Source organism: Heterodontus francisci, chromosome 5 (genome assembly GCF_036365525.1).
Source record: "Heterodontus francisci isolate sHetFra1 chromosome 5, sHetFra1.hap1, whole genome shotgun sequence".
Lineage (NCBI taxonomy): Eukaryota > Metazoa > Chordata > Chondrichthyes > Heterodontiformes > Heterodontidae > Heterodontus > Heterodontus francisci.
The window spans coordinates 6,922,631-6,949,279 of record NC_090375.1 but is presented as its reverse complement, the minus strand read 5'-3'; the positions used below and the strand labels follow the sequence as shown (position 1 = coordinate 6,949,279).

The 26,649-nt window shown below is 50.1% G+C and overlaps 1 protein-coding gene across 1 annotated transcript in view; it reads right to left on the bottom strand.

Annotated features, from left to right (window-relative positions):
• cdk5 (cyclin dependent kinase 5) overlaps positions 1 to 25,678 on the bottom strand; it is a 106,886-nt gene extending 81,208 nt beyond the window's left edge. Inside the window, exon 1 of the mRNA XM_068031062.1 lies at positions 25,601 to 25,678. Coding sequence (XP_067887163.1) covers positions 25,601 to 25,637 — 37 coding nt within the window. The 5' untranslated portion in view covers positions 25,638 to 25,678. The remainder of the gene's footprint in view (positions 1 to 25,600) is intronic.
• Positions 25,679 to 26,649: the final 971 nt, after the last annotated feature.

The following is a 26,649-nucleotide window of genomic DNA, read 5'->3' as shown; positions in this document are numbered from 1 at the left end:
TACAGAGAGTGCAGAAAAAAATCATGAGAATGGTTCCAGGGATGAGGAACTTCAGTTATGTGGATAGGGTGGAGAAGGTTGTTCTCTTCAGAGAAAAGAGATGAAGAGGAGATTTGATAAAAGTGTTCATAATCATGAAGGATCTGGACAGAGTAGATAAAGAGAAACTGATTCCCTTGGCAAAAGGATCGGGAACCAGAAGACACTGATTGTAGGTGATTGGCAAAACAAGCAACAGTGACATACAGAAAAACTTTTTTATGCAGCGAGTGGTTAGGATCTGGAATGTACTGCCTGAGAATGTGGTGGATGCAGATTCAATCGTGGCTTTCAAAAGGGAATTGAATAATTAGCTAGAGAAAAATTTTCAAGGCTATGGGGAAAACATGGGAGAGTGGGTCTAGCTGAGTTGTTCTTGGAGAGCTAGCACAGACACAATCGGCCAAATGGCCTCCTTCTGTGCCGTAACCATTCTATGATTCTAAGAGACACCAAGGGAGAGAGAGGGAGCGAGACACTAATAGAGAAAAAGGGAAAGACAGCAACAGAGAGGAGGTTTGATACCAACAGAGAGAAGGAGGGAGATATAATCTTAAAATTACAGCGAGGCCATTTAGGACTGAGGTTAGGAAGCACTTCTTCACTCAAAGGTTAGTGGAAATCTGCAACACTCTCCCCAGTTGACTGTGGATCGGGGGGGGGGGGGCAGAAATTACTTGGGCAGCTCAATTCTGCGGTGTTTCGCCTCACAGCAAAAGTGAGAAACTTACAAATAATCGAAGGTCATTGTAACCAATCAGAATATAGGAGAAGGTTTTGCTCATTGATGTTTGTAACTAAGACTTGGCTTAAAATCGATGGAAAGTGACTTCTGGAAGCGAAGGTGGTCAGAAAACTGTGGCAGATGGATTTCCATGTGGGTAAGTGTAAGGATTTTGGATCTATGAAAGACAGAACAAAGTATTTTCCAAATGGCAAGAATCCAGGAACAGTGAATGAGCAGAGAGATTTAGGGATCCAAGGACAGAAATCAGTAAAAGCTCGTGGAAAAGCACAAAACATAATTTAAAAGGCGAATGTGACGCTGGCCTTCATCTTGAGGGCTGGAATACAAAGGGGTAGAAGTGATGTAACAGCTTTACAAAGCTCTGGTTAAATCCTCATCTGGAATCGCCTCCTCCTGTTCCTATAGTCCCAGGAAACTACACTAGAGGTCCTGGGTGATATTCTAGATCCTGTGCTGTGCAGTAACAATCAAAATAAACCCAGAATGGTCACATACAACAGATGTAACAGGCATGAGAACAGAAAGTGCCTGATGAAGGGTCGCAGACCTGAAACATTCTCTCCACAGATGCTGCCAGACCAGCTGAGTATTTCCGGCACTTTCTGTTCCCATTTCAGAGTTCCAGCATCTGCTTAATTTTGCTCTTATTTTAGATGAAACAGGCACCTCCCCAACCATTCTGGGCTGACAGGAGCAGAGGAACGAAAGCAGGTGGTGGCGTAGTGGTATTATCACTGGACTAGTAACCCAGAGACCCAGGGTATTTCTCTGGGGACATGGGTTCGAATGCCACCACAGCAGAAGGTGGAATTTGAATTCAATTAATCTGGAATTAAAAGCTAGTCTAATGTTGGCCATGAAACCATTGTCGATTATTGTAAAAACCCATCTGGTTCACTAATGTCCTTTAGGGAAGGAAATCTGCCGTTCTTACCTGGTCTGGCCTACATGTGACTCTGGACCCACAGCAATGTGGTTAACTCTTACATGCCCTCTGAAATGGCCTAGCAAGCCACTCAGTTGTACCTAACCGCTACGAAGTCAATAAAAAGGAATTAAACCAGACGGACCACCCGGCATCGACCTAGGCACCGGAAACGACAATGCCAAACCCAGCCCTGTCGACCTTGCAAAGTCCTCCTTACTAACATCTGGGGGCTTGTGCCAAAGTTGGGAGAGCTGTCCCACAGACTAGTCAAGCAACAGCCTGACAGTCATACTCACGGAATCATACCTAAAAGACAATGTCCCAGAAACTGTCATCACCATCCCTGGGTATGTCCTGTCCCACCGGCAGGTCAGACCCAGCACAGTGGTATACAGTAGGGAGGGAGTTGCCCTGGGAGTCCTCAACATCGACTCCGGACCCCATGAAGTCTCATGGCATCAGGTCAAACATGGGCAAGGTAACCTCCTACTGATTACTACCTACCACCCTCCCTCAGCTGATGACTTAGTACTCCACCATGTTGAACACCACTTGGAGGAAGCACTGAGGGTGACAAGGGCACAAAATGTACTCTGGGTGGGGTACTTCAATGTCCATCACCAAGAGTGGCTCGGTAGCACCACTACTGACTGAGCTGGCCGAGTCCTAAAGGACATAGCTGCTAGACTGGGTCTGCGGCAGGTAGTGGGGGAACCAACACGAGGGCAAAACATACTTGACCTCGTCCTCACCAATCTGCTTGTTGCAGATGCTTCTATCCATGACAGTATTGGTAGGAGTAACCACCGCACAGTCCTTGTGGAGACGAAGTCCCGCCTTCACATTGAGGATACTGTCCGTCGTGTTGTGTGGCACTATCATCGTGATAAATGGGATAGATTTTGAACAGATCTAGCAATGCAAAACTGGGCATCCATGAGGCGCTGTGGGCCATCAGCAGCAGCAGAATTGTACTCAACCACAATCTGTAACCTCATGGCCTGGCATATCCCCCACTCTACCATTACCATCAAGCCAGGAGACCAACCCTGGTTCAATGAAGAGTGCAGGAGGGCATGCCAGGAGCAGCACCAGGCATACCTCAAAATGAGGTGTCAACCTGGTGAAGCTACAACACAGGACTATCTGCGTGCCAAACTGCGTAAGCAGAATGCGATAGACAGAGCTAAGAGATCCCATAACCAACGGATCAGATCGAAGCTCTGCAGTCCCGCCACATCCAGCCGTGAATGGTGGTGGACAATTAAACAACTAACTGGAGGAGGTGGCTCCACAAATATCCCCATCCTCAATGATGGGGGAGCCCAACACATCAGTGCCAAAGATAAGGCTGAAGCATTTGCAACAATCTTCAGCCAGAAGTGCCGAGTTGATGATCCATCTCGGCCTCCTCCTGAAGTCCCCAGCATCACAGATGCCAGACTTGATCCAATTCGATTCACTCCGCGTGATATCAAGAAACGACTGAAGGCACTGGATACTGCAAACGCTATGGGCCCTGACAATACTCCGGCAAGAGTACTGAAGACCTGTGCTCCAGAACTTGCCATGCCCCTAGCCAAGCTGTTCCAGTACAGCTACAACACTGGCATCTACCCTGCAATGTGGAAAATTGCCCAGGTATGTCCTGTACACAAAAAGCAGGACAAGTCCAACCCGGCCAATTACCGCCCCATCAGTCTACTCTCAATCATCAGTAAAGTGATGGAAGGTGTCATCAACAGTGCCATCAAGTGGCACTTGCTTAGCAATAACCTGCTCAGTGACGCTCAGTTTTGTTCCGCTAGGGCCACTCAGCTCCTGACCTCATTACAGCCTTGGTTCAAACATGGACAAAAGAGCTGAACTCAAGAGGTGAGGTGAGAGTGATTGCCCTTGACATCAAAGCAGCATTTGACCAAGTATGGCATCAAGGAGCCCTAGCAAAACTGGAGTCAATGGGAATCAGGGGGAAAACCCTCCGCTGGCTGGAGTCATACCTAGCGCAAAGGAAGATGGTTGTGGTTGTTGGAGGTCAATCATCTGAGCTCCAGGACATCATTGCAGGGGCTCCTCAGGGTAGTGTCCTAGGCCCACCCATCTTCAGCTGCTTCATCAATGACCTTCCTTCAATCATAAGCTCAGAAGTGGGGATGTTCGCTGATGATTGCACAACGTTCAGCACCATTCGTGACTCCTCAGATACTGAAGCAGTCCGTGTAGAAATGCAGCAAGACCTGGACAATATCCAGGCTTGGGCTGATAAGTGGCAAGTAACATTCGCGCCACACAAGTGCCAGGCAATGACTATCTCCAACAAGAGAGAATCTAACCATCTCCCCTTGACATTCAACAGCATTACCATCGCTGAATCCCCCACTATTAACATCCTAGGGGCTACCATTGACCAGAAACTGAACTGCAGTAGCCATATAAATACCATGGCTCCAAGAGCAGGTCAGAGGTTAGGAATCCTGAGGTGAGTAACTCACCTCCTGACTCCCCAAAGCCTGTCCACCATCTACAAGGCACAAGTCAGGAGTGTGATGGAATACTCTCCACTTGTCTAGATGGGTGCAGCTCCAACAACACTCAAGAAGCTCGACACCGTCCAGGACAAAGCAGCCCACTTGATTGGCACACCATCTACAAACATTCACTCCCTCCACCACCGAAGCACAGTGGCAGCAGTGTGTATCATCTACAAGATGCATTGCAGCAATGCACCAAGACTCCTTCGACAGCACCTTCCAAACTCCCAACCTCTACCAACTAGAAGGACAAAGGCAGCAGATGCATGGGAACACCACCACCTGCAAGTTCCCCTCCAAGTCACACACTATCCTGACTTGGAACTATATCGCCGTTCCTTCACTGTCGCTGGGTCAAAATCCTGGAACTCCCTTCCTAACAGCACTGTGGGTGTACCTACCCCAAATGGACTGCAGCGGTTCAAGAAGGCAGCTCACCACCACCTTCTCAAGGGCAATTAGGGATGGGCAATAAATGCTGGCCTGGCCAGCGTCGCCCACATCCCATGAATGAATGAAAAAAAAGGTCGACTCAGCTTCACAAATTACCACCTACAGCAGACTGCAGGCCTCCATTACCAGCTCTGGGCTGCCATTCAGTTCCAACCAGACAGTACAATGCACTTGGAGAAAAGCTGTGGCTCAGTGTGAACATGCCTGCCTCAGAGTCTTGGGAGCGGCATGTCATACAAACATACGAATTAGCTGAAGTAGGCCATTCGGCCCCTTCAGCCTGATCCAGCATTCAATAAGATCATGGCTGATCTGTTTGTGTATCGAATTCCATACTCCCAGCTACCCCCGATAACCTTTGATTCCCTTGCCTCCACCTTCTGAGGCAGAGTTCCAAAGTTGCACAACCTTCAGAGAAAAAATTTCTCCTAATCTCTCTCCTAAAAGGGTGACCCCTAATTTTAAAATTGCGCCCCCTAGTTCTGGACTCACCCACAAGAGGAAACATCCTCTCCACATCCACCTTGTCAAGACTGTTCAGGTTCTTATAAACTTCAATCAAGTCTCCCCTCACTCTTCTAAACTTGTGAAAACAAGCCCAGTCTGTCCAACCTTTCCTCATCAGACAACCCGCTCATTCCAGGTATCAATCTCGTAAATAAAAACAAGAAATGCTGGAACCACTCAGCAGGTCTGGCAGCATCTGTGGAAAAAGAAGCAGAGTTAACGTTTCGGGTTGGTGACCCTTCTTCGGAAGGGCCCTTGTTCCGAAGAAGGGTCACTGACCAGAAACGTTAACTCTGCTTCTCTTTCCACAGATGCTGCCAGACCTGCTGAGTGGTTCCAGCATTTCTTGTTTTCATTTCAGATTTCCAGCATCCGCAGTATTTTGCTTTTATATCAATCTAGTAAACCTCCTCTGAACTGCCTCCAACATAGTCACATCCTTCCTTAAATAAGGAGACCAAAACTGCCCGCAGTATTCAAGATGTGGTTTCACCAATGCCCTGTATAACTGAAGCATAACATCCTTACTTTTATTTTCAATTCCTCTCTTAATAAAGGATAGCATTCCATCAGCCTTATTTATGATTTGCTGTACCTGCATATTAACTTCTGTGACTAATGCACGAGAACACCTAAATCCCTCTGCACCTCAGAATTCTGTAGTCATTCTCCGTTTTAGTACTCTGCTTTTATATTCTTCCTGCCAAAGTGAACAACTTCACATTTTCCCACATTATACTCCATCTGCCAGATTTTTGCCCACTCACTCAACCTATCTATATCTGTCTGCAAGCTCCTTATGTCCTCATCACAACATACTTTCCTACCTATCTTTGTGTCATCTGCAAATTTAGCCTCCAGGCCATCTCTCCCCTCATCTAAGTCATTGAAATAAATTACAAAAGGTTGATGCCCCTGCGGAACTCCACTTGTCACATCCTGCCCATCAGAAAAGGACCCATTTATGCACATTCTCTGTTTTCTGCTAGCCAGCCAATCATCTATCCCTGCTAATGTGTTACCCCCTATACCATGAGCTCCTACTTTGCACAATATCCTTGTCAAATGCCTTCTGGAAATCCAAGTACAGTACATCAACAGGATCCCCTTTATCCACAGCGCATGTTACCCCTTAAAAGAACTCCAATAAATTGGTTAAACATGACCTCTCTTTCACAAAACCATGCTGACTATTCCCAATTACCTTGAATTTTTCGAAGTGCCCAGCAATAGCCTACTTAATATTCAATTCTAACACCTTCCCCACGATAGACGTCAAGCTAACTGGCCTATAGTTACCTGTTTTCTGCCTCTCCCTCCCCTCCCCTCACCCCACCCCTACCTTCTTGAATAGAGGGTTATATTTGCTACTTTCCAGTCTGATGGAATCTTTCCAGAATCTAGCATATTTTGAAAAATTAACACCAACGCATCTACTACCTCATTGGCCACCACTTTTAGGACCCTAGGATAAAGCCCATCAGGACCCGGGACTTGCCAGTCCGCAGCTCCATCAGTTTACTCAGTATCACTTCCCTGGTGATTGTAATTTCACCAAGTTCCTCTCTTCCCTCCACCTCCTGATTTACAACTATTTTTGTATCCTCTTTAGTGAAGACAGAAGCAAAATATTTGTTCATTTCATCTGCCATTTCCTTATTATCTACTATTAATTCCCCATTCTCACTCTCCAGAGGACCAACACTCACTTTACTTACTCTTTTCCTTTTTAAATACTTGTAGAAACTCTTGCTATCTGTTCTAACATTTCTCATCTCCTCTCATTCTCAAATTTCTTTCTCCTGATTAACCTATTAGTCCAAGTTCTGCAGGCCTCCGCTGTGCTCGGGCCTAGGCTATGTCTCCACCTCCTACCTGGAGCTGCGGATGGGGCTGCAGGTGAGTGAATCCACGGGTCCAGGCGAGAGTTTGGGCCGCTGATCTTTTTTAGATTAGAGATACAGCACTGAAACAGGCCCTTCGGCCCACCGAGTCTGTGCCGAACATCAACCACCCATTCATACTAATCCTACACTAATCCCATATTCCTACCAAACATCCCCGCCTGTCCCTATATTTCCCTACCACCTACCTATACTAGTGACAATTTATAATGGCCAATTTACCTATCAACCTGCAAGTCTTTTGGCTTGTGGGAGGAAACCAGAGGACCCGGAGAAAACCCACGCAGACACAGGGAGAACTTGCAAACTCCACACAGGCAGTACCCGGAATCGAACCCGGGTCCCTGGAGCTGTGAGGCTGCGGTGCTAACCACTGCGCCACTTTTTTGAATGGTTATGCAAGTTCAAGGGACCGAGTGGCCTACTCCTGCTCCTAATTCGTATGTTCATGAGTCCAGCGATGCCTTGAACTTAAAATTCATATCTCTGTTTTCAAATCCCTCCACAGCCTCGCCCCTCCCTTTCTCTGTAATCTCCTCCAGCCCCTAAAATCGTTCGAGATCTCTCATAGAGTCGTACAGCATAGAAACAGGCCCTTCGGCCCACCGTGTCCAGTCCAACCATGATTCCTATCTATACTAATCCCACCTGCCTGCATTAATTCCATATCCCTCTATGCCTTGCTCATTCAAGTACCTGTCCAGATGCCTCTTAAATGGCGCTACAGTTCCTGCCTCCACCACCTCCTCAGGCAGCTCATTCCAGATGCCTGATATACTTTGTGAAAAATTTACTCCTTTAGTTAGTTAGTTAGAGATACAGCACTGAAACAGGCCCTTCGGCCCACCGAGTCTGTGCCGACCATCAACCACCCATTTGTACTAATCCTACACTAATCCCATATTCCTACCACATCCCCACCTGTCCCTATATTTCCCTACCACCTACCTATACTAGGGGCAATTTATAATGGCCAATTTACCTATCAACCTGCAAGTCTTTTGGCTGTGGGAGGAAACCGGAGCACCCGGAGGAAACCCACGCAGACACAGGGAGAACTTGCAAACTCCACACAGGCAGTACCCAGAATTGAACCCGGGTCGCTGGAGCTGTGAGGCTGCAGTGCTAACCACTGCGCCGCCCTTTGATCCCCTTTAAATCTCCTCCCTCTCACCTTAAATCTATGCCCTCTAGTTTTAGTCACCCCTACCATGGGAAACAGACTCTGGCTATCTACCCTATCTATGCCTCTCATCATTTTATACACCTCTATCATGTCCCCTCTCAGCCTCCTTCGCTCCAGGGAAAACAGACCCAGCCTATCCAATCTCTCTTTATAACCCAAGCCCACCAAACCAGGCAACATCCTTGTGAATCTTTTCTGCACACTCTCTAGCTTAATCACATCTTTCCTGTAGTGCGGCGACCAGAACTGCACACAGTACTCCAAATGCGGCCTCACCAACGTTATGTACAACTGTAACATGACGTCCCAATTCTTGTACTCAATGCCTCAGCCGATGAAGACAAGCATGCCATATGCCTTCTTCACCACCCTGTCTACCTGTGTTGCCACTTTCAGGGAACTATGTACTTGCACTCCACGGTGTCTCTGTTCAACAACACTCCCCAGGGCCCTGCCATTCACTGTATATGTCCTGCCCTGGTTTAACTTCCCAAAATGCATCACTTCGCACTTGTCTGCGTTAAATTCCATTTGCCAATCCCTTGCCCACTTTCCCAGTTGATCTATAACCTGTTGTAACCTTAGACAACCTTCTTCACTGTCCACTATACCACCAATTTTGGTGTCATCTGCAAACTTACTAATCATGCCCCCTACATTCACATCCAAGTCATTAATATATATGACAAACAACAGAGGGCCCAGCACCGATCCCTGTGGTACACCACTGGTCACTGGCCTCCAATCTGAAAAACAACCCTCCACTACCACCCTCTGCCTCCTATCACCAAGCCAATTTTGTATCCAATTTGCTAGCTCACCCTGGATTCCATGTGTTCGAACCTTCTGGACCAGCCTACCATGCGGGACCTTGTCAAAGGCCTTGTTAAAGTTCATGAAGACAACATCCATCGCCCTGCCCTCGTCAATCCTCTTGGTCACCTCCTCAAAAAATTCAATCAAATTCATGAGACATGATTTCCCACGCACAAAGCCATGCTGACTATCCCTAATCCTTGCCTTTCCAAACGCATATAAATCCTGTCTCTCAGAATCCCTTCCAATAACTTTCTCACCACTGATGTAAGGCTCACCGGCCTGTAGTTCCCTGGCTTATCCCTGCTGCCCTTCTTAAATAAAGGCACAACATTAGCTATCCTCCAGTCTTTCGGTACCTCACCCGTGGCTTACAATGATACAAAAACCTCTGCCAGGGCTCCAGCAATCTCCTCCCTTGCTTCCCATAGCATCCTAAGATACACCTGGTCAGGCCCTGGGGATTTATCCACCTTAATGCGCTTCAAAGCCTCCAACACCTCGTCCTCTGTAATGTTGATATGCTCCAGGATATCGCTGTTCCCTCCCTTGAACTCACTAGCTTCCATGACCTTATCCACGGTAAATACAGACGAGAAGTATTCATTTAATACCTCACCCATTTCACATGGCTCCACACATAGATTACCACACTGATCCTTAAGGGGACCTACTCTCTCCCCAGCTACCATTTTACTCTTAATATACTTACAGAATCTTTTAGTATTCTCCTTTATCTTATCTGCCAGGGAAATCTCATGGCCCCTTTTCGCCCTCCTAATTTCCTTCTTGAGTGTACTCCTACATCCTCTATACTCCTCGAGGGACCCGCTTGATCCCAGCTGCCTATACCTGACATATGCCTCCTTCTTTGTCCTGACCAGAGCCGCAATATCCCTCATCAACCAAGGTTCCCTAAACTTGCCAGCCTTGCCCTTCCATCTAACAGGAACATGCTGGCCCTGAACTCTTCCTATCACACTTTTAAAAGCCTCCCACTTGCCAAACATCCCTTTACCTGTAAACAGCCTCTCCCATTCAACTTTTGAGAGTTCCTGTCTGATGCCATCGAAATTAGCCTTCCCCCAATTTAGGACTTCAATCTGAGGACCAGTCCGATCCATAACTATCTTGAAGCTAATAGAGTTATGGTCACTGGTCCCAAAGTGCTCCCCCACTGACACATCAACCACCTGCCCATCCTCATTTCCTCAGAGGAGGTCGAGTGTAGCCCCTTCTCTAGTACGGCCATCCACATACTGCTTCAGAAAACTATCCTGGACATACTTAATAAATTCTTCCCCATCTGATCCCTTATCACTAAGGCAGTACGGTCAATATTATGGAAGTTAAAATCACCTATTACAACCCTATAATTCCTACACCTATCTGTGATTTCCCTACATAGAACATAGAACATTACAGCGCAGTACAGGCCCTTCGGCCCTCGATGTTGCGCCGACCTGTGAAACCATCTGACCTAAACTATTCCATTTTCATCCATGTCTATCCAATGACCACTTAAATGCCCTTAAAGTTGGCGAGTCTATGACTGTTCCACGCCCCTACTACTCTCTGAGTAAAGAAACTACCTCTGACATCTGTCCTATATCTATCACCCCTCAACTTAAAGCTATGTCCCCTCGTGTTTGCCATCACCATCCGAGGAAAAAGACTCTCACTATCCACCCTATCTAACCCTCTGATTATCTTATATGTCTCTATTAAGTAACACATATATGCTCCTCCAATTCCCTCTGACTATTGGGGGGCCTATAGTATAATCCCATCAAAGTGATCACCCCTTTCTTATTTCTAAGTTCTACCCATATGGCCTCGCTGGACGTTCCCCCCGGGATATCCTCTCTAAGTACTACCGTGATGTACTCCCTAATCAATAGTGCAACTCCCCCTCCTCTCTTACCTCCACCTCTGTCACACCGGAAGCATCGGTACCCCGGAACATTGAGCTGCCAGTCCTGCCCAACCCTCAACCACGTTTCCGTAATAGCTATATCACAATCCCATGTACCGATCCATGCTCTGAGTTCATCTGCCTTACCTGTAAGGCTTCTTGCATTAAAGTAAATGCAGTTTAGCCTACCAGACCTTCCACGCTCCCTGTCCTGCCCCTGCCCGGCCTGCCTACTGGACTTGCTTGCTTTTTTTGCTTGCTACATTTGCCTCAACTATCTCATCTGAGAGACTACTACTGTGGGTCCCACCCCCCTGCAAGACTAGTTTAAACCCTCCCGAGTAGTACTAGCAAACCTCCCCGCAAGGATACCGGTCCCCTTCCAGTTCAAATGCAACCCGTCCCTCTTATACAGGTCACCTCTGCACCAGAAGAGATCCCAGTGATCCAAGTAGCTGAAGCCCTCCCGCCTACACCAGCTCTTCAGCCACGCATTCATTTGCCTTCTCCTCCTATTCCTACCCTCACTAGCACATGGCACAGGGAGTAACCCTGAGATTACAACCCTAGAGGTCCTGCTTTTTAACCTTCTGCCTAACTCCCTAAATTCACTATGCAGGACCTCATCTCTCTTCCTGCCTATGTCGTTAGTACCAATACGGACCACGACCTCTGGCTGCTCACCCTCCCCTTTCAGAATATCCTGCAGCCGCTCCAAGACATCTTTGACCCTAGCACCAGGGAGGCAACATACCATCCTGGAGTCTGGTTTGTGGCCACAGAAACGCCTAACTGCACCCCTTACAACAGAATCCCCTATCACTATAGCTCTTCCAAACCGTTTCCTCCCCTGCTGTGCAGCAGAGCCCTCCGTGTTGCCAAGAACTTACTTGGCTGTTGCTGCTTTCCCCTGGGAGGTCATTCCCCCCGCACCGGTATCCAAAGCCATATCTGTTTGAGAGGAGGATGACCACAGGGGACTCCTGCACTACCTGCCTGCGCCTACTACTCCGTCTGGTGGTCACCCATCTCTTTTCTGCCTGTGCAGCCATTACCTGCGGTGTGACCACCTCACTAAACGTGCTATCCACAACGTCCTCAGCATCGTGGATGCTCCACAGTGAATCCACCCGCAGCTCCAGCTCCGTAATGCGGATAGTCAGTAGCTGCAGATGGATACACTTCCTGCACACATGGTCGTCAGGGACACTGGAAGCGTCTCTGATTTCCCACAAAGTGCAGGAGGAGCATATCACGGATGCGAACTCTCCTGCCATGACTTACCTTTAGATTAATAAGTTACTCCCTGAATTAAAAAATACTAATTACACTCGGGGCCTTGTTCTACCCACTGCAATCTAAAGTCCTTAATAAGCTACGCTGAGTTAAAAAAAAACTTTAGTAGTACTCACCTTATCAGTTGAGGTTTTTTTTCAACAAAAAAAAACTTTCCCCTTTTTCTTTTAAGATCTCTGTACTCCTTCAATTCTGTGCAACCCTGATTTTGATCGTTGCGTAATTGGTGGCTGTGCCTTCAGCTGCCTGGGCCCTAAGCTCTGGGATTCCCTCCCTAAATCTCTCCATCCCTCTCTCCCTTTAAGATGTTCCTGAAAATCTATCTCTTTGAGCAAACCTTTGGTCACCTGTACTAATACCTCCTTACACACTGGTTCAGTGCCAGATTTTGTCTGATAATCGCTCCTGCGAAGCCCCTTGGGCACACTGCCTATCCCAATGCTATCAATTCTCAGTAAACAAATCCATTAGATCAAGGCCTGTCTAGGAAAGAGGTTTAGGAATCATCAAGTGGAAGTCTTCAGGATTATAGAAAGGTTCGAAAGAATGAAGATGCTATGTTAAAGAAGTTGTTGTTGAGTCAGAAGATTGTGGGTTCAAGGCCCACTCGAGCGGTTTGAGCCTATAATCCAGACTGACGCTCACAGTGCAGTACTGAGGGAGTGCTGCACTATCGGAGGGTCAGTACTGAGGGAGTGCTGCACTGTCGGAGGGTCAGTACTGAGGGAGCGCTGCACTGTCGGAGGGTCAGTACTGAGGGAGCGCTGCACTGTCGGAGGGTCAGTATTGAGGGAGCGCTGCACTGTCGGAGGGTCAGTACTGAGGGAGCGCCGCACTGTCGGAGGGTCAGTACTGAGGGAGCGCTGCACTGTCGGAGGGTCAGTACTGAGGGAGCGCTGCACTGTCGGAGGGTCTGTACTGTCGGAGGGTCTGTACTGAGCGAGCGCCGCACTGGCGGAAGGTCAGTACTGAGGGTGCGCCGCACTGTGGGAGGGTCAGTACTGAGGGAGTGTAGCACTGTCAGAGGGTCAGTACTGAGGGAATGCTGCACAGTTGGAAGGTCAGTACTGAGGGAATGTTGCACTGTGAGAGGGTCAATACTGAAGGAGCGCTGCACTGTCGGAGGGTCAGTACTGAGGGAGCGCTGCACCGTTGGAGGGTCAGTAATGAGGGAATGTAGCACTGTGAGGGTCAATACTGAAGGAGCACTGCACTGTCGGAGGGTCAGTACTGAGGGAGCGCCGCACTGTTGGAGGGTCAGTACTGAAGGAATGTAGCACTGTCAGAGGGTCAGTACTGAGGGAATGTAGCACTGTTGGAGGGTCAGTACTGAAGGAGCGCTGCACTGTCGGAGGGTCAGTACTGAGGGAGTGCTGCACTGTCGGAGGGCCAGTACTGAGGGAGTGCTGCACTGTCGGAGGGCCAGTACTGAGGGAGTGCTGCACTGTCGGAGGGTCAGTACTGAGGACGTACTGCACTGTCAGAAGTTCAGTATTGAGTGAGGCAGAGAGGAACGGAGCCCGAGGAGGAGCAGGACCGGAGGTTTGTGCGGGAGAGACACAGAGAAAGCGGAGCCCAAGGAGCAGCAGGACCGAAGGTATAAAAAGCATGCCAAAAATCTGTGTGGGAAGGAGGCAGAGAGGAGCGGAGAAAAAAAATCGAAAGTGACATCAGAGTGATGTCACATGGAACACAGAGCAGGGAAACAGAGAGCAGCTGGGATCAGTATTCTGGTACGTTTGTCATTTAACTTAATGAATCAACATAGAGTAAGACTTGATTGATTTATAAGTATATAAGCTAAAGACTAAAGCAGTTTAAAAAAAAACTAAAGACCAGTTAGAAATTTAAAAAACAAATTAAAATCTAATTATATAAAAGAGAAATGCAGGGCCAGGTGATGTGTTGTACCTGCATGATGTGGGAGCTGGTGGACCCCATTGTGGTTCCTGGTGAACACATCTGTAGCAAGTGTTAGCTGCTCGAGGAACTCCGGCTCAGAGTTATCGAGTCATAGAGATATACAGCACTGAAACAGGCCCTTCGGCCCACCGAGTCTGTGCCGACCAACAACCACCCATTTATACTAACCCTACATTAATCCCATATTCCCTACCACATCCCCACCATTCTCCCACCACCTACCTACACTAGGGGCAATTTACAATGGCCAATTTACCTATCAACCTGCAAGTCTTTGGTTGTGGGCGGAAACCCACGCGGTCACAGGGAGAACTTGCAAACTCTGCACAGGCAGTACCCAGAACCGAACCCGGTCTTTGGAGCTGTGAGCCTACGGTGCTAACCACTGCGCCACTTTAGTTGATGGGCTGAGCTTCAGGCACTGCAACACATCAGGGAGGGGGAGAGTTACCTGGACGCTGTGTTTCAGGAGGCAGTCACACCCTTGAGATTAACTACCTTGAATTCGGCCAGTGGTCAGGGACAGGAGGGTGTGACTATGAGTGAGGCAGGTAGAGGGATCCAGGAAATAGTGCTGCAGGAGCCTCAGCCATTGTCCTTGTCCAACAGGTTCGAGATTCTTGCTCCCTGTGTGGACGAGAGCAGGGACTGTAGGGAGGATGAGCAAACTAATCACAGCACCGTGGTACTGGGAGCCATTCAAGTTGGGGGAGAAAAGAGAAATGGAGTTGTAATCCAGGATAGTATAGTTAGGGGCATAGACACTGTTCTGTGTGGCCAGGATCGAGAGTCCCGAAGGCTCTGTTGCCAACCTGGTGCCAGAGTTCAGGATATCTCATCTGGGCTGCAGAGGAACTTGGAGTGGGAGGGGAAAGATTCAGTTGTCATAGAAACATAGAAAATAGGAGCAGGAGTCGGCCATTCGAGCCTGCTCCGCCATTCATTATGATCATGGCTGATCAACTCAGTAGCCTGTTCCGGCTTTCACCCATACCCTTTGATCACTTTAGACCTGTGGGGCCAGAACAATGGGGACATTTAAAGTGAACTAATCAATTAATTATAGACTACTAACAAACCAACCTCGGAGCTGCAGAGACAGCTTATCAGAAATAATAAAGTAACTTCAGTGCTGCAGAAACAGCTTATCAGTAGAAGCAGACTAACAAGCAGAAACTAAAAGGACAGCTGCAGACTGCTTAATAGTAGCCTACTGTATAGCAATCAGCCTAATGGTCCAAGGAGATAGGGGGATGAGAAACTGCTGGAGTAAGAAGGTGACAAGGCAGTACCCCAATCAGGCCCCGACACCAAGAAACTGCAAAGTTTGTAGACCAATTGGGAACAGAAAGGGGGTGTCACTGATTTGTATGAAGAACTATAAGAAAGGCTTGATTTCCCTGCGCAAGCAGGTGAGGAGAGGAGGTGAGGTGTGTGCATGTTCGCTTTGCTGATCTGATGTAACCATTACGTACTGCAATAAAGTTTCTTAAAGCTACAGTCGGACTTCGTCTCTATTTGTGCAACTAATGAGATCCAACAACTATATCTAACTCCTTCTTGAAAACATACAATGTTTTGGCCTCAACTGCTTTCTGTGGTAGCGAATTCCACAGGCTCACCACTCTCTGGGTGAAGAAATTTCACCTCATCTCAGTTATGAAAGGTTTACCCCGTATCCTTAGACTATGACCCCTGGTTCTGGACTCCCCCACCATCGGGAACATCCTTCCTGCATCTACCCTGTCAAGTCCTGTTAGAATTTTATAGGTTTCTATGAGATTCCCCCCTCACTCTTCTGAACTCCAGTGAATATAATCCTAACTGACTCAATCTCTCCTCACACGTCAGTCCCGCCATCCCAGGAATCAGTCTGGTAAACCTTCGCTGCACTCCCTCTATGTCGTGGTCCAAGTAAGCACCAACGATATAGGTAGAATGAGGTTAGAGGTTCTGCTGAGGAAATATTAGCAGCTAGGGGCTAAATTAAAAAGCAGAACCAAAAAAGTAATAATCTCCAGATTACTACCTGAGCCACGAGCAAATTGGCAAAGGGTCAATACATTATAGAGGTAAATACATGGCTCAAAGATTGGTGTTGAAGAAATGGGTTCGAATTCGTGGGACATTGGCACCAGTACTGGGGAAGGAGGGAGCTGTTCCAAAGGGACGGGCTCCACCTGAATCATGCTGGGACCCAGAGTCCTGGCGAATCGCAAAACTGGGGCTGTAGATCGGGCTTTAAACTAAATAGTGGGGGAAGGGTTCAGTTGCATGGAAAAACAGGAAGTTAAAGGAGAGGGTAGGAGTGCAGGTTAGTGGTGAGGCTGATTGTTACTATACTGAACCAGTAGAGAAATAATAAACAGGCGAACAAAGCATCAGTGCTGAAGGACAGGTTAGGGGGTAGAGCCCAAATAAGAGTTCTATATACAAATGCACGGAGTGTAAGGAATAAACTAGATGAGCTGCAGGCGCAAATTCAAATGGAAGATTATGATGTGGTGGCCATTGCGGAGATGTGGCTGCAGGATGGTCAAGACTGGGAACTAAATATACCTGGTTATAAAGTTTACAGGAGGGACAGGGAAAATGGCAGAGGGGGTGGAGTAGCCTTACTGATTAGAAATAATATCACCTCATTGGTGAAGGAGGATATAATGAGGGGAAAGCATCCAGTGGAGACCTTATGGGTGGAATTGAGGAACAGAACAGGATCTAAAACTGTAATAGGTGTTGTGTATTGATCTCCTGGCAGCAGTTCTGAGGTGTTAGATCGTATAAATGCACAAATTAGGCAACTGTGTAACAAAGGCAGAGTTATATTAATGGGGGATTTTAACTTGCATAAGATTGGGAGAGGCAGACTAGCACCTGTCAGAAAGGTAGTGAATTTCCGGAATGTGTCTGGGATTGTTTCCGACAGCAATATGTCCTAGATGTAACAAGGAAACAGGCAATATTAGATTTAGTTATGAGTAATGAGCCAAATTTAATTAGTAGCCTAACTGTGCATGAACATTTATCAAATAGTGATCACAAGATGATCGAATTCAAGTGTTTGAAAGTGAAAAGCATGAATCAGTTACTAGAATTTTAGACTTGGATAAGGCTGACTTTACCAGGATGAGACAGAGACTGTCCACAGTAAACTGGGTAGATCTGTTAATGGGTCAAATGACTGAAGGACAGTGGAGAATATTTAAAGAAACATTTACTGAAATACAGAGCGAGTATATACCCAAGAGGAAAAAGCTCCACTTCACAGAAAAAACAGCCATGGACAACTAAAGAGATTAGGGATAGCATAAAACAAAAAGGGCTTACAAAAATGCAAAACGCAGCACAGATCCGGCCAAATGGGATCGATACAAAGACCAGCAAAGGGTCACCAAGCAGCTTAAAAGAGCTACTAAAAGAGATTATGAAAGGAAACTTGCAAAGGACATCAAAATCAATAAGAAAAGTTACATAAGGGGAAAACGGGTGGTCAAGAGCAATGTCGGCCCACTAAAAGCTGAAAATGGAGATATTGTCATTGATAATGGGGAAATGGCAGACATGTTGAACAATTACTTTGCCTCAGTATTTACAGTTGAAAAGGAGGATAACTTGCCGGAAGTCCCGAAAAAATTAATAGCTGATAGGGGACAGGGACTTAATACAATTAACGGAAGTAAAACATCAGTAACAAGGAAATTAATGGAACTAAAGAGTGAGAAATCCCCAGGACCTGATGGTTTCCATCCGAGGGTGTTAAAGGAAGTAGGTGAGCACATTGTAGATGCCCTAACTATAGTCTTTCAGAGTTCCCTAGATTCAGGAGTGGTCCCTCTGGATTGGAAAGTTGCACATGTCACTCCACTTTTTAAGAAAGGGGGAACCAAGGAAATTACAGACCAGTTAGCCTGACATCTGTGGTGGGCAAGTTGCTGGAGTCTATAATCAAGGATAGGGTGACTGAACACCGAGAAAAATTTCAGTTAATCAGGGACAGCCAGCATGGATTCATGACGGGAAGGTCATGCCTGACAAATCTCATTGAATTTTTTGAAGAGGTGACTAAGGTAGTGGACAGGGGAATGTCTATGGATGTTATTTATATGGACTTCCAGAAGGCATTTGATAAAGTCCCACATAAGAGACTGTTAACTAAGGTAGAAGCCCATGGAGTTGAGGGAAAATTATTGACATGGCTCGGAAGTTGGTTGAGCGGTCGGCGACAGACAGTGGGGATAATGGGTTAAGTACTCTGATTGGCAGGATGTGACTAGTGGTGTCCAGCAGGGATCTGTGTTGGGGCCTCAATTATTCATTAACCACTTGGATAATGGCATAGTAAGTCATTTATCCAAATTTGCTGATGATACAAAGTTAGGTGGCATTGTAGACAGTCCAGATGAAAGCATCGTGGCGGCACAGTGGTTAGCACCACAGCCTCACAGCTCCAGCGACCCGGGTTCAATTCTGGGTACTGCCTGTGTAGAGTTTGCAAGTTCTCCCTGTGTCTGCGTGGGTTTCCTCCGGGTGCTCCGGTTTTCTCCCACAAGCCAAAAGACTTGCAGGTTGATAGGTAAATTGGCCATTATAAATTGCCCCTAGTATAGGTAGGTGGTAGGGAAATATAGGGACAGGTGGGGATGTGATGGAATATGGAATTAGTGTAGGATTAGTATAAATGGGTGGTTGATGTTCGGCACAGACTCGGTGGGCCGAAGGGCCTGTTTCAGTGCTGTATCTCTAAACTAAACTAAAATTGCAAAGAGATACTGACAGACTAGGTGAGTGGGCAAAACTGTGGCAGATGGATTTCAATGTGGGCAAGTGAGAGATTATCCAAAATAAAAGCAAAATACTGCGGATGCTGGAAATCTGAAATAAAAACAAGAAATGCTGGAATCACTCAGCAGGTCTGGCAGATTATCCAGTTTGGACCAAAAAAGGATAGAGCCGGGTACTTTCTAAATGGGAAGAGGTTAAGTACAGTGGATGTCCAAAGAGACTTGGGGGTTCGGGTGCATAGATCTTTAAAATGACACGAGCAAGTGCAGAAAATAATCAAAAAGGCTAATGGAATACTAGCCTTTATATCTAGAGGATTGGAGTATAAAGACACAGAGGTCATGCTGCAGCTGTACAAAACCCTGGTTAAACTCCACCTGGAGTACTGTGAGCAGTTCTGGGCACCACACCTTAGGAAGGATATATTGGCCTTGGAGGGAGTGCCACGTAGGTTTACAAGAATGATACCTGGACTACAGGAGTTAAGTTACGAGGAGAGATTACACAAATTAGGCCTGTTTTCACTAGAATTTAGAAGGTTAAGGGGGTGATCTGATCGAAGTCTTCAAGATATTAACAGGAAAAGACAGGCGAGATAAAAATAAACTATTTCCACTGGTTGGAGGTTCTAAAACTAGGGGGCATAGTCTAAACATTAAGACCAGACCGTTCAGGAGAGATGTTAGGAAGCACCTCTTCACACAAAGGGTGGTCGAGATTTGGAACTCTCTTCCACAAACAGCAGTTGAAGCGACAACAGTTGTCAAATCTAAATCTGAGATAGAATTTTGTTAAACAAAGATAATAAGGGATCTGGGCCAAACGCAGGTATATGGAGTTAGGTCGTGGATCTGCGATGATCTCATTGAACGGCGGGACAGGCTCGAGGGGCTGAATGGCCTACTCCTGTTCTGATCTTCCTATTTACCGCATTGTTGGAGGGTCAGTACTGAGGGAGTGCCGCACTGTCGCAGGGTCAGTACCGAGGGAGTGCCGCACTGTCGCAGGGTCAGCACTGAGGGAGTGCAGCACTGTCGGAAGGTCAGTACTGAGGGAGTGCTGCACTGTCAGTGGGTCAGTACTGAGGGAGTGCCGCACTGTCGGAAGGTCAGTACTGAGGGAGTGCCGCACTGTCGGAGGGTCAGCGCTGAGGGAGTGCCGCACTGTCGGAGGGTCAGCGCTGAGGGAGTGCCGCACTGTCGGAGGGTCAGTGCTGAGGGAGTGCCGCACTGTCGGAGGGTCAGCACTGAGGGAGTGCCGCACTGTCGGAGGGTCAGCACTGAGGGAGTGCCGCACTGTCAGAGGGTCAGTACTGAGAGAATGCTGCACTGTCAGAGGGTCAGTACTGAGAGAGTGCTGCACTGTCGGAGGGTCAGTACCGAGAGAGTGCTGCACTGTCAGAGGGTCAGTACTGATGGAGTGCAGCACTGTCAGAGGGTCAGTACTGAGAGAGTGCTGCACTGTCGGAGGGTCAGTACTGAGAGAGTGCTGCACTGTCAGAGGGTCAGTACTGATGGAGTGCAGCACTGTCAGAGGGTCAGTACTGAGAGAGTGCTGCACTGTCGGAGGGTCAGTACTGAGAGAGTGCTGCACTGTCAGAGGGTCAGTACTGAGGGAGTGCCACACTGTCGGAGGGTCAGTGCTGAGGGAGTGCCGCACTGTCGGAGGGTCAGCACTGAGGGAGTGCCGCACTGTCAGAGGGTCAGTACTGAGAGAGTGCTGCACTGTCAGAGGGTCAGTACTGAGAGAGTGCTGCACTGTCGGAGGGTCAGTACCGAGAGAGTGCTGCACTGTCAGAGGGTCAGCACTGAGGGAGTTTCGGAGGGTCAGTACTGAGGGAGTGCTGCACTGTCAGAGGGTCAGTACTGAGAGAGTGCTGCACTGTCAGAGGGTCAGTACTGAGGGAGTGCTGCACTGTCAGAGGGTCAGTACTGAGGGAGCGCCGCACTGTCGGAGGGTCAGTACTGAGGGAGCGCCGCACTGTCGGAGGGTCGGTACTGAGGGAGTGCCGCACTGTCGGAGGGTCAGTACTGAGGGAGCGCCGCACTGTCGGAGGGTCAGTACTGAGGGAGTGCTGCACTGTCGGAGGGTCAGCACTGAGGGAGTGCTGCACTGTCGGAGGGTCAGCACTGAGGGAGCGCTGCACTGTCGGAGGGTCAGTACTGAGGGAGTGCTGCACTGTCGGAGGGTCAGTACTGAGGGAGCGCTGCACTGTCGGAGGGTCAGTACTGAGGTAGCGCTGCATTGTCGGAGGGTCAGTACTGAGGGAGCGCCGCACTGTCGGAGGTTCAGTACTGAGGGAGTGCTGCACTGTCAGAGGGTCAGCACTGAGGGAGCGCTGCACTGTCGGAGGGTCAGTACTGAGGGAGTGCTGCACTGTCAGAGGGTCAATACTGAGGGAGTGCTGTACTGTCAGAGGGTCAGTACTGAGGGAGTGCTGCACTGTCAGAAGGTCAATACTGAGGGAGTGCCGCACTGTCGGAGGGTCGGTACTGAGAGAGTGCTGCACTGTCAGAGGGTCAGTAGTGAGGGAGTGCTGCACTGTCGGAGGGTCAGTACTGAGGGAGCGCTGCACTGTCGGAGGGTCAGTACTGAGGGAGTGCTGCACTGTCGGAGGGTCAGTACTGAGGGAGCGCTGCACTGTCGGAGGGTCAGTACTGAGGGAGTGCTGCACTGTCAGAGGGTCAGCACTGAGGGAGTGCTGCACTGTCGGTGGGTCAGTACTGAGGGAGCGCTGCACTGTCGGAGGGTCAGTACTGAGGGAGCGCTGCACTGTCGGAGTGTCAGTACTGAGGGAGTGCCGCACAGTCGGAGGTTCACTGCTGAGGGAGTGCTGCACTGTCAGAGGGTCAGCACTGAGGGAGCGCTGCACTGTCGGAGGGTCAGTACTGAGGGAGTGCTGCACTGTCAGAGGGTCAATACTGAGGGAGTGCTGTACTGTCAGAGGGTCAGTACTGAGGGAGTGCTGCACTGTCAGAGGGTCAATACTGAGGGAGTGCCGCACTGTCGGAGGGTCGGTACTGAGAGAGTGCTGCACTGTCAGAGGGTCAGTAGTGAGGGAGTGCTGCACTGTCGGAGGGTCAGTACTGAGGGGGTGCTGCACTGTCGGAGGCTCAGCACTGAGGGAGTGCTGCACTGTCGGAGGGTCAGTACTGAGGGAGTGCTGTGCTGTCAGAGGGTCAGCAGTGAGGGAGTGCAGCACTGTCGGAGGGTCGGTACTGTGGGAGTGCTGCACTGTCGGAGGGTCAGCACTGAGGGAGTGCTGCACTGTCGGAGGGTCAGTACTGAGGGAGTGCTGCACTGTCGGAGGGTCAGTACTGAGGGAGCGCTGCACTGTCGGAGGGTCAGTACTGAGGGAGTGCCGCACTGTCGGAGGTTCAGTACTGAGGGAGTGCTGCACTGTCAGAGGGTCAGCACTGAGGGAGCGCTGCACTGTCGGAGGGTCAGTACTGAGGGAGTGCTGCACTGTCAGAGGGTCAATACTGAGGGAGTGCTGTACTGTCAGAGGGTCAGTACTGAGGGAGTGCTGCACTGTCAGAGGGTCAATACTGAGGGAGTGCCGCACTGTCGGAGGGTCGGTACTGAGAGAGTGCTGCACTGTCAGAGGGTCAGTAGTGAGGGAGTGCTGCACTGTCGGAGGGTCAGTACTGAGGGAGCGCTGCACTGTCGGAGGGTCAGTACTGAGGGAGTGCTGCACTGTCGGAGGGTCAGTACTGAGGGAGCGCTGCACTGTCGGAGGGTCAGTACTGAGGGAGTGCTGCACTGTCAGAGGGTCAGCACTGAGGGAGTGCTGCACTGTCGGAGGGTCAGTACTGAGGGAGCGCTGCACTGTCGGAGGGTCAGTACTGAGGGAGCGCTGCACTGTCGGAGGGTCAGTACTGAGGGAGTGCCGCACAGTCGGAGGTTCAGTACTGAGGGAGTGCTGCACTGTCAGAGGGTCAGCACTGAGGGAGCGCTGCACTGTCGGAGGGTCAGTACTGAGGGAGTGCTGCACTGTCAGAGGGTCAGTACTGAGGGAGTGCTGCACTGTCAGAGGGTCAATACTGAGGGAGTGCTGTACTGTCAGAGGGTCAGTACTGAGGGAGTGCTGCACTGTCAGAGGGTCAATACTGAGGGAGTGCCGCACTGTCGGAGGGTCGGTACTGAGAGAGTGCTGCACTGTCGGAGGGTCGGTACTGAGGGAGTGCAGCACTGTCGGAGGGTCGGTACTGAGGGAGTGCTGCACTGTCAGAGGGTCGGTACTGAGGGAGTGCTGCACTGTCGGAGGGTCTGTACTGAGGGAGTGCTGCACTGTCGGAGGGTCGGTACTGAGGGAGTGCAGCACTGTCGGAGGGTCGGTACTGAGGGAGTGCTGCACTGTCAGAGGGTCAATACTGAGGGAGCGCTGCACTGTCGGAGGGTCAGTACTGAGGGAGTGCTGCACTGTCAGAGGGTCAATACTGAGGGAGTGCTGTACTGTCAGAGGGTCAGTACTGAGGGAGTGCTGCACTGTCAGAGGGTCAGTACTGAGGGAGTGCTGTACTGTCAGAGGGTCAGTACTGAGGGAGTGCTGCACTGTCAGAGGGTCAATACTGAGGGAGTGCCGCACTGTCGGAGGGTCGGTACTGAGAGAGTGCTGCACTGTCAGAGGGTCAGTAGTGAGGGAGTGCTGCACTGTCGGAGGGTCAGTACTGAGGGAGCGCTGCACTGTCGGAGGGTCAGTACTGAGGGAGCGCTGCATTGTCGGAGGGTCAGTACTGAGGGAGTGCTGCACTGTCAGAGGGTCAGCACTGAGGGAGTGCTGCACTGTCGGAGGGTCAGTACTGAGGGAGCGCTGCACTGTCGGAGGGTCAGTACTGAGGGAGTGCTGCACTGTCGGAGGGTCAGTACTGAGGGAGTGCCGCACAGTCGGAGGTTCAGTACTGAGGGAGTGCTGCACTGTCAGAGGGTCAGCACTGAGGGAGCGCTGCACTGTCGGAGGGTCAGTACTGAGGGAGTGCTGCACTGTCGGAGGGTCAGTACTGAGGGAGTGCTGCACTGTCAGAGGGTCAGTACTGAGGGAGTGCTGTACTGTCAGAGGGTCAGTACTGAGGGAGTGCTGCACTGTCAGAGGGTCAATACTGAGGGAGTGCCGCACTGTCGGAGGGTCAGTACTGAGGGAGTGCTGCACTGTCAGAGGGTCAGTACTGAGGGAGTGCTGCACTGTCAGAGGGTCAATACTGAGGGAGTGCCGCACTGTCGGAGGGTCGGTACTGAGGGAGTGCCGCACTGTCAGAGGGTCAGTACTGAGGGAGTGCCGCACTGTCAGAGGGTCAGTACTGAGGGAGTGCTGCACTGTCAGAGGGTCAGTACTGAGGGAGTGCTGCACTGTCAGAGGGTCAATACTGAGGGAGTGCCGCACTGTCGGAGGGTCGGTACTGAGGGAGTGCTGCACTGTCAGAGGGTCAGTACTGAGGGAGTGCCGCACTGTCGGAGGGTCGGTACTGAGAGAGTGCTGCACTGTCAGAGGGTCAGTAGTGAGGGAGTGCTGCACTGTGGAGGGTCAGTACTGAGGGAGCGCTGCACTGTCAGAGGGTCAGCACTGAGGGAGTGCTGCACTGTCAGAGGGTCAGCACTGAGGGAGTGCTGCACTGTCAGAGGGTCAGTACTGAGGGAGTGCTGCACTGTCAGAGGGTCAGCACTGAGGGAGTGCTGCACTGTCAGAGGGTCAGCACTGAGGGAGTGCTGCACTGTCGGAGGGTCAGTACTGAGGGAGCGCTGCACTGTCAGAGGGTCAGCACTGAGGGAGTGCTGCACTGTCAGAGGGTCAGCACTGAGGGAGTGCTGCACTGTCAGAGGGTCAGTACTGAGGGACTGCTGCACTGTCAGAGGGTCAGTACTGAGGGACTGCTGCACTGTCAGAGGGTCAGTACTGAGGGAGTGCTGCACTGTCAGAGGGTCAGCACTGAGGGAGTGCTGCACTGTCGGAGGGTCAGCACTGAGGGAGTGCTGCACTGTCAGAGGGTCAGTACTGAGGGACTGCTGCACTGTCAGAGGGTCAGTACTGAGGGAGTGCTGCACTGTCAGAGGGTCAGTACTGAGGGAGTGCTGCACTGTCAGAGGGTCAGCACTGAGGGAGTGCTGCACTGTCAGAGGGTCAGTACTGAGGGACTGCTGCACTGTCAGAGGGTCAGTACTGAGGGAGTGCTGCACTGTCAGAGGGTCAGTACTGAGGGAGTGCTGCACTGTCAGAGGGTCAGCACTGAGGGAGTGCTGCACTGTCGGAGGGTCAGCACTGAGGGAGTGCTGCACTGTCGGAGGGTCAGCACTGAGGGAGTGCTGCACTGTCGGAGGGTCAGTACTGAGGGAGTGCTGCACTGTCGGAGGGATTGGGGAGGACTGGTTGCTGATGGGCGGCTGTTCTCAGGTTATCAGACCCCGGTGTCCGCCCGCAGCCGAAGGCCGGACTATCCCCGGCCACTCAGCGGCCCCAACTCTCACCCGCGCCCAGGGGATTCACTTCCTTATGGCCTGTCCGCTCTTCCAGGCAGGAGGCGGTTACTCCTGCAGAACTCAGACATACTGCTCCCAAGCCCCGCTCTCGCCCCCTTTACCTTCTCCGATTTTCTCCAATTTCTCATATTTCTGCATCGCGGCAGCCGGAGTCAGAGAGGCGGGAAACTGAGACACAGCGCCACCCGCAGCCTGGGAGGGCTCACTGCACCTCCGGGCTGCACTGCCACCTGCAGCCTGGGAGGGCTCACTGCACCTCCGGGCTGCACTGCCACCTGCAGCCTGGGAGGGCTCACTGCACCTCCGGGCTGCACTGCCACCGGCAGCATGGGAGGGCTCACTACACCAACACAAACACAAGAAATGCTGGATTCACTCAGCAGGTTTGGCAGCATCTGTGGAAAGACCACTACACCTCCGGGCTGCACTGCCACCCGCAGCCTGGGAGGGCTCACTGCACCTCCGGGCTGCACTGCCACCCGCAGCCTGGGAGGGCTCACTATACCTCCGGGCCACCCGCAGCCTGGGAGGGCTCACTGCACCTCTGGGACACACTGCTGTCTGCAACCTCGGAGGGTTCATTGCACCCATGGGGCATCGCACCACCCATAGGACAGAAGTCGGTCTTTGGTTGATAAAAATCTATCTGCCTCACATTTAAAATTTATCGAGCATCAATTGCCTTTTGCGGAAAGAGCTCCAAACTTAGAGTCATATAGCATAGAAAGAGGCCCTTTGGCCCACCGCGTCCATGCTGACCATAATGCCTATCTATACTAATCCCACCTGCCTGCATTAATTCCATATCCCTCTATGCCTTTCTCATTCAAGTACCTGTTAAATGTCGCTACTGTTCCTGCCTCCACCACCTCCTCTGGCAGCTCATTCCAGATACCCACCATTCTTTGTGTGAAAAATTTACCCCTTTGTTCCCCTTGAAACCTCCTCCCTCTCACCTTAAATCTATGGCCTCCAGTTTGTCACCCCTACCATGGGAAACAGACGCTGGCTAACTACCCTATCTATGCCTTTCATAATTTTATATACCTCTATCATGTCCCTTCTCAGCCTCCTTCGCTCCAGAGAAAACAGACCCAGCCTATCCAATCTCTCTTTATAACTCAAGCCCTCCAAACCAGGCAACATCCTT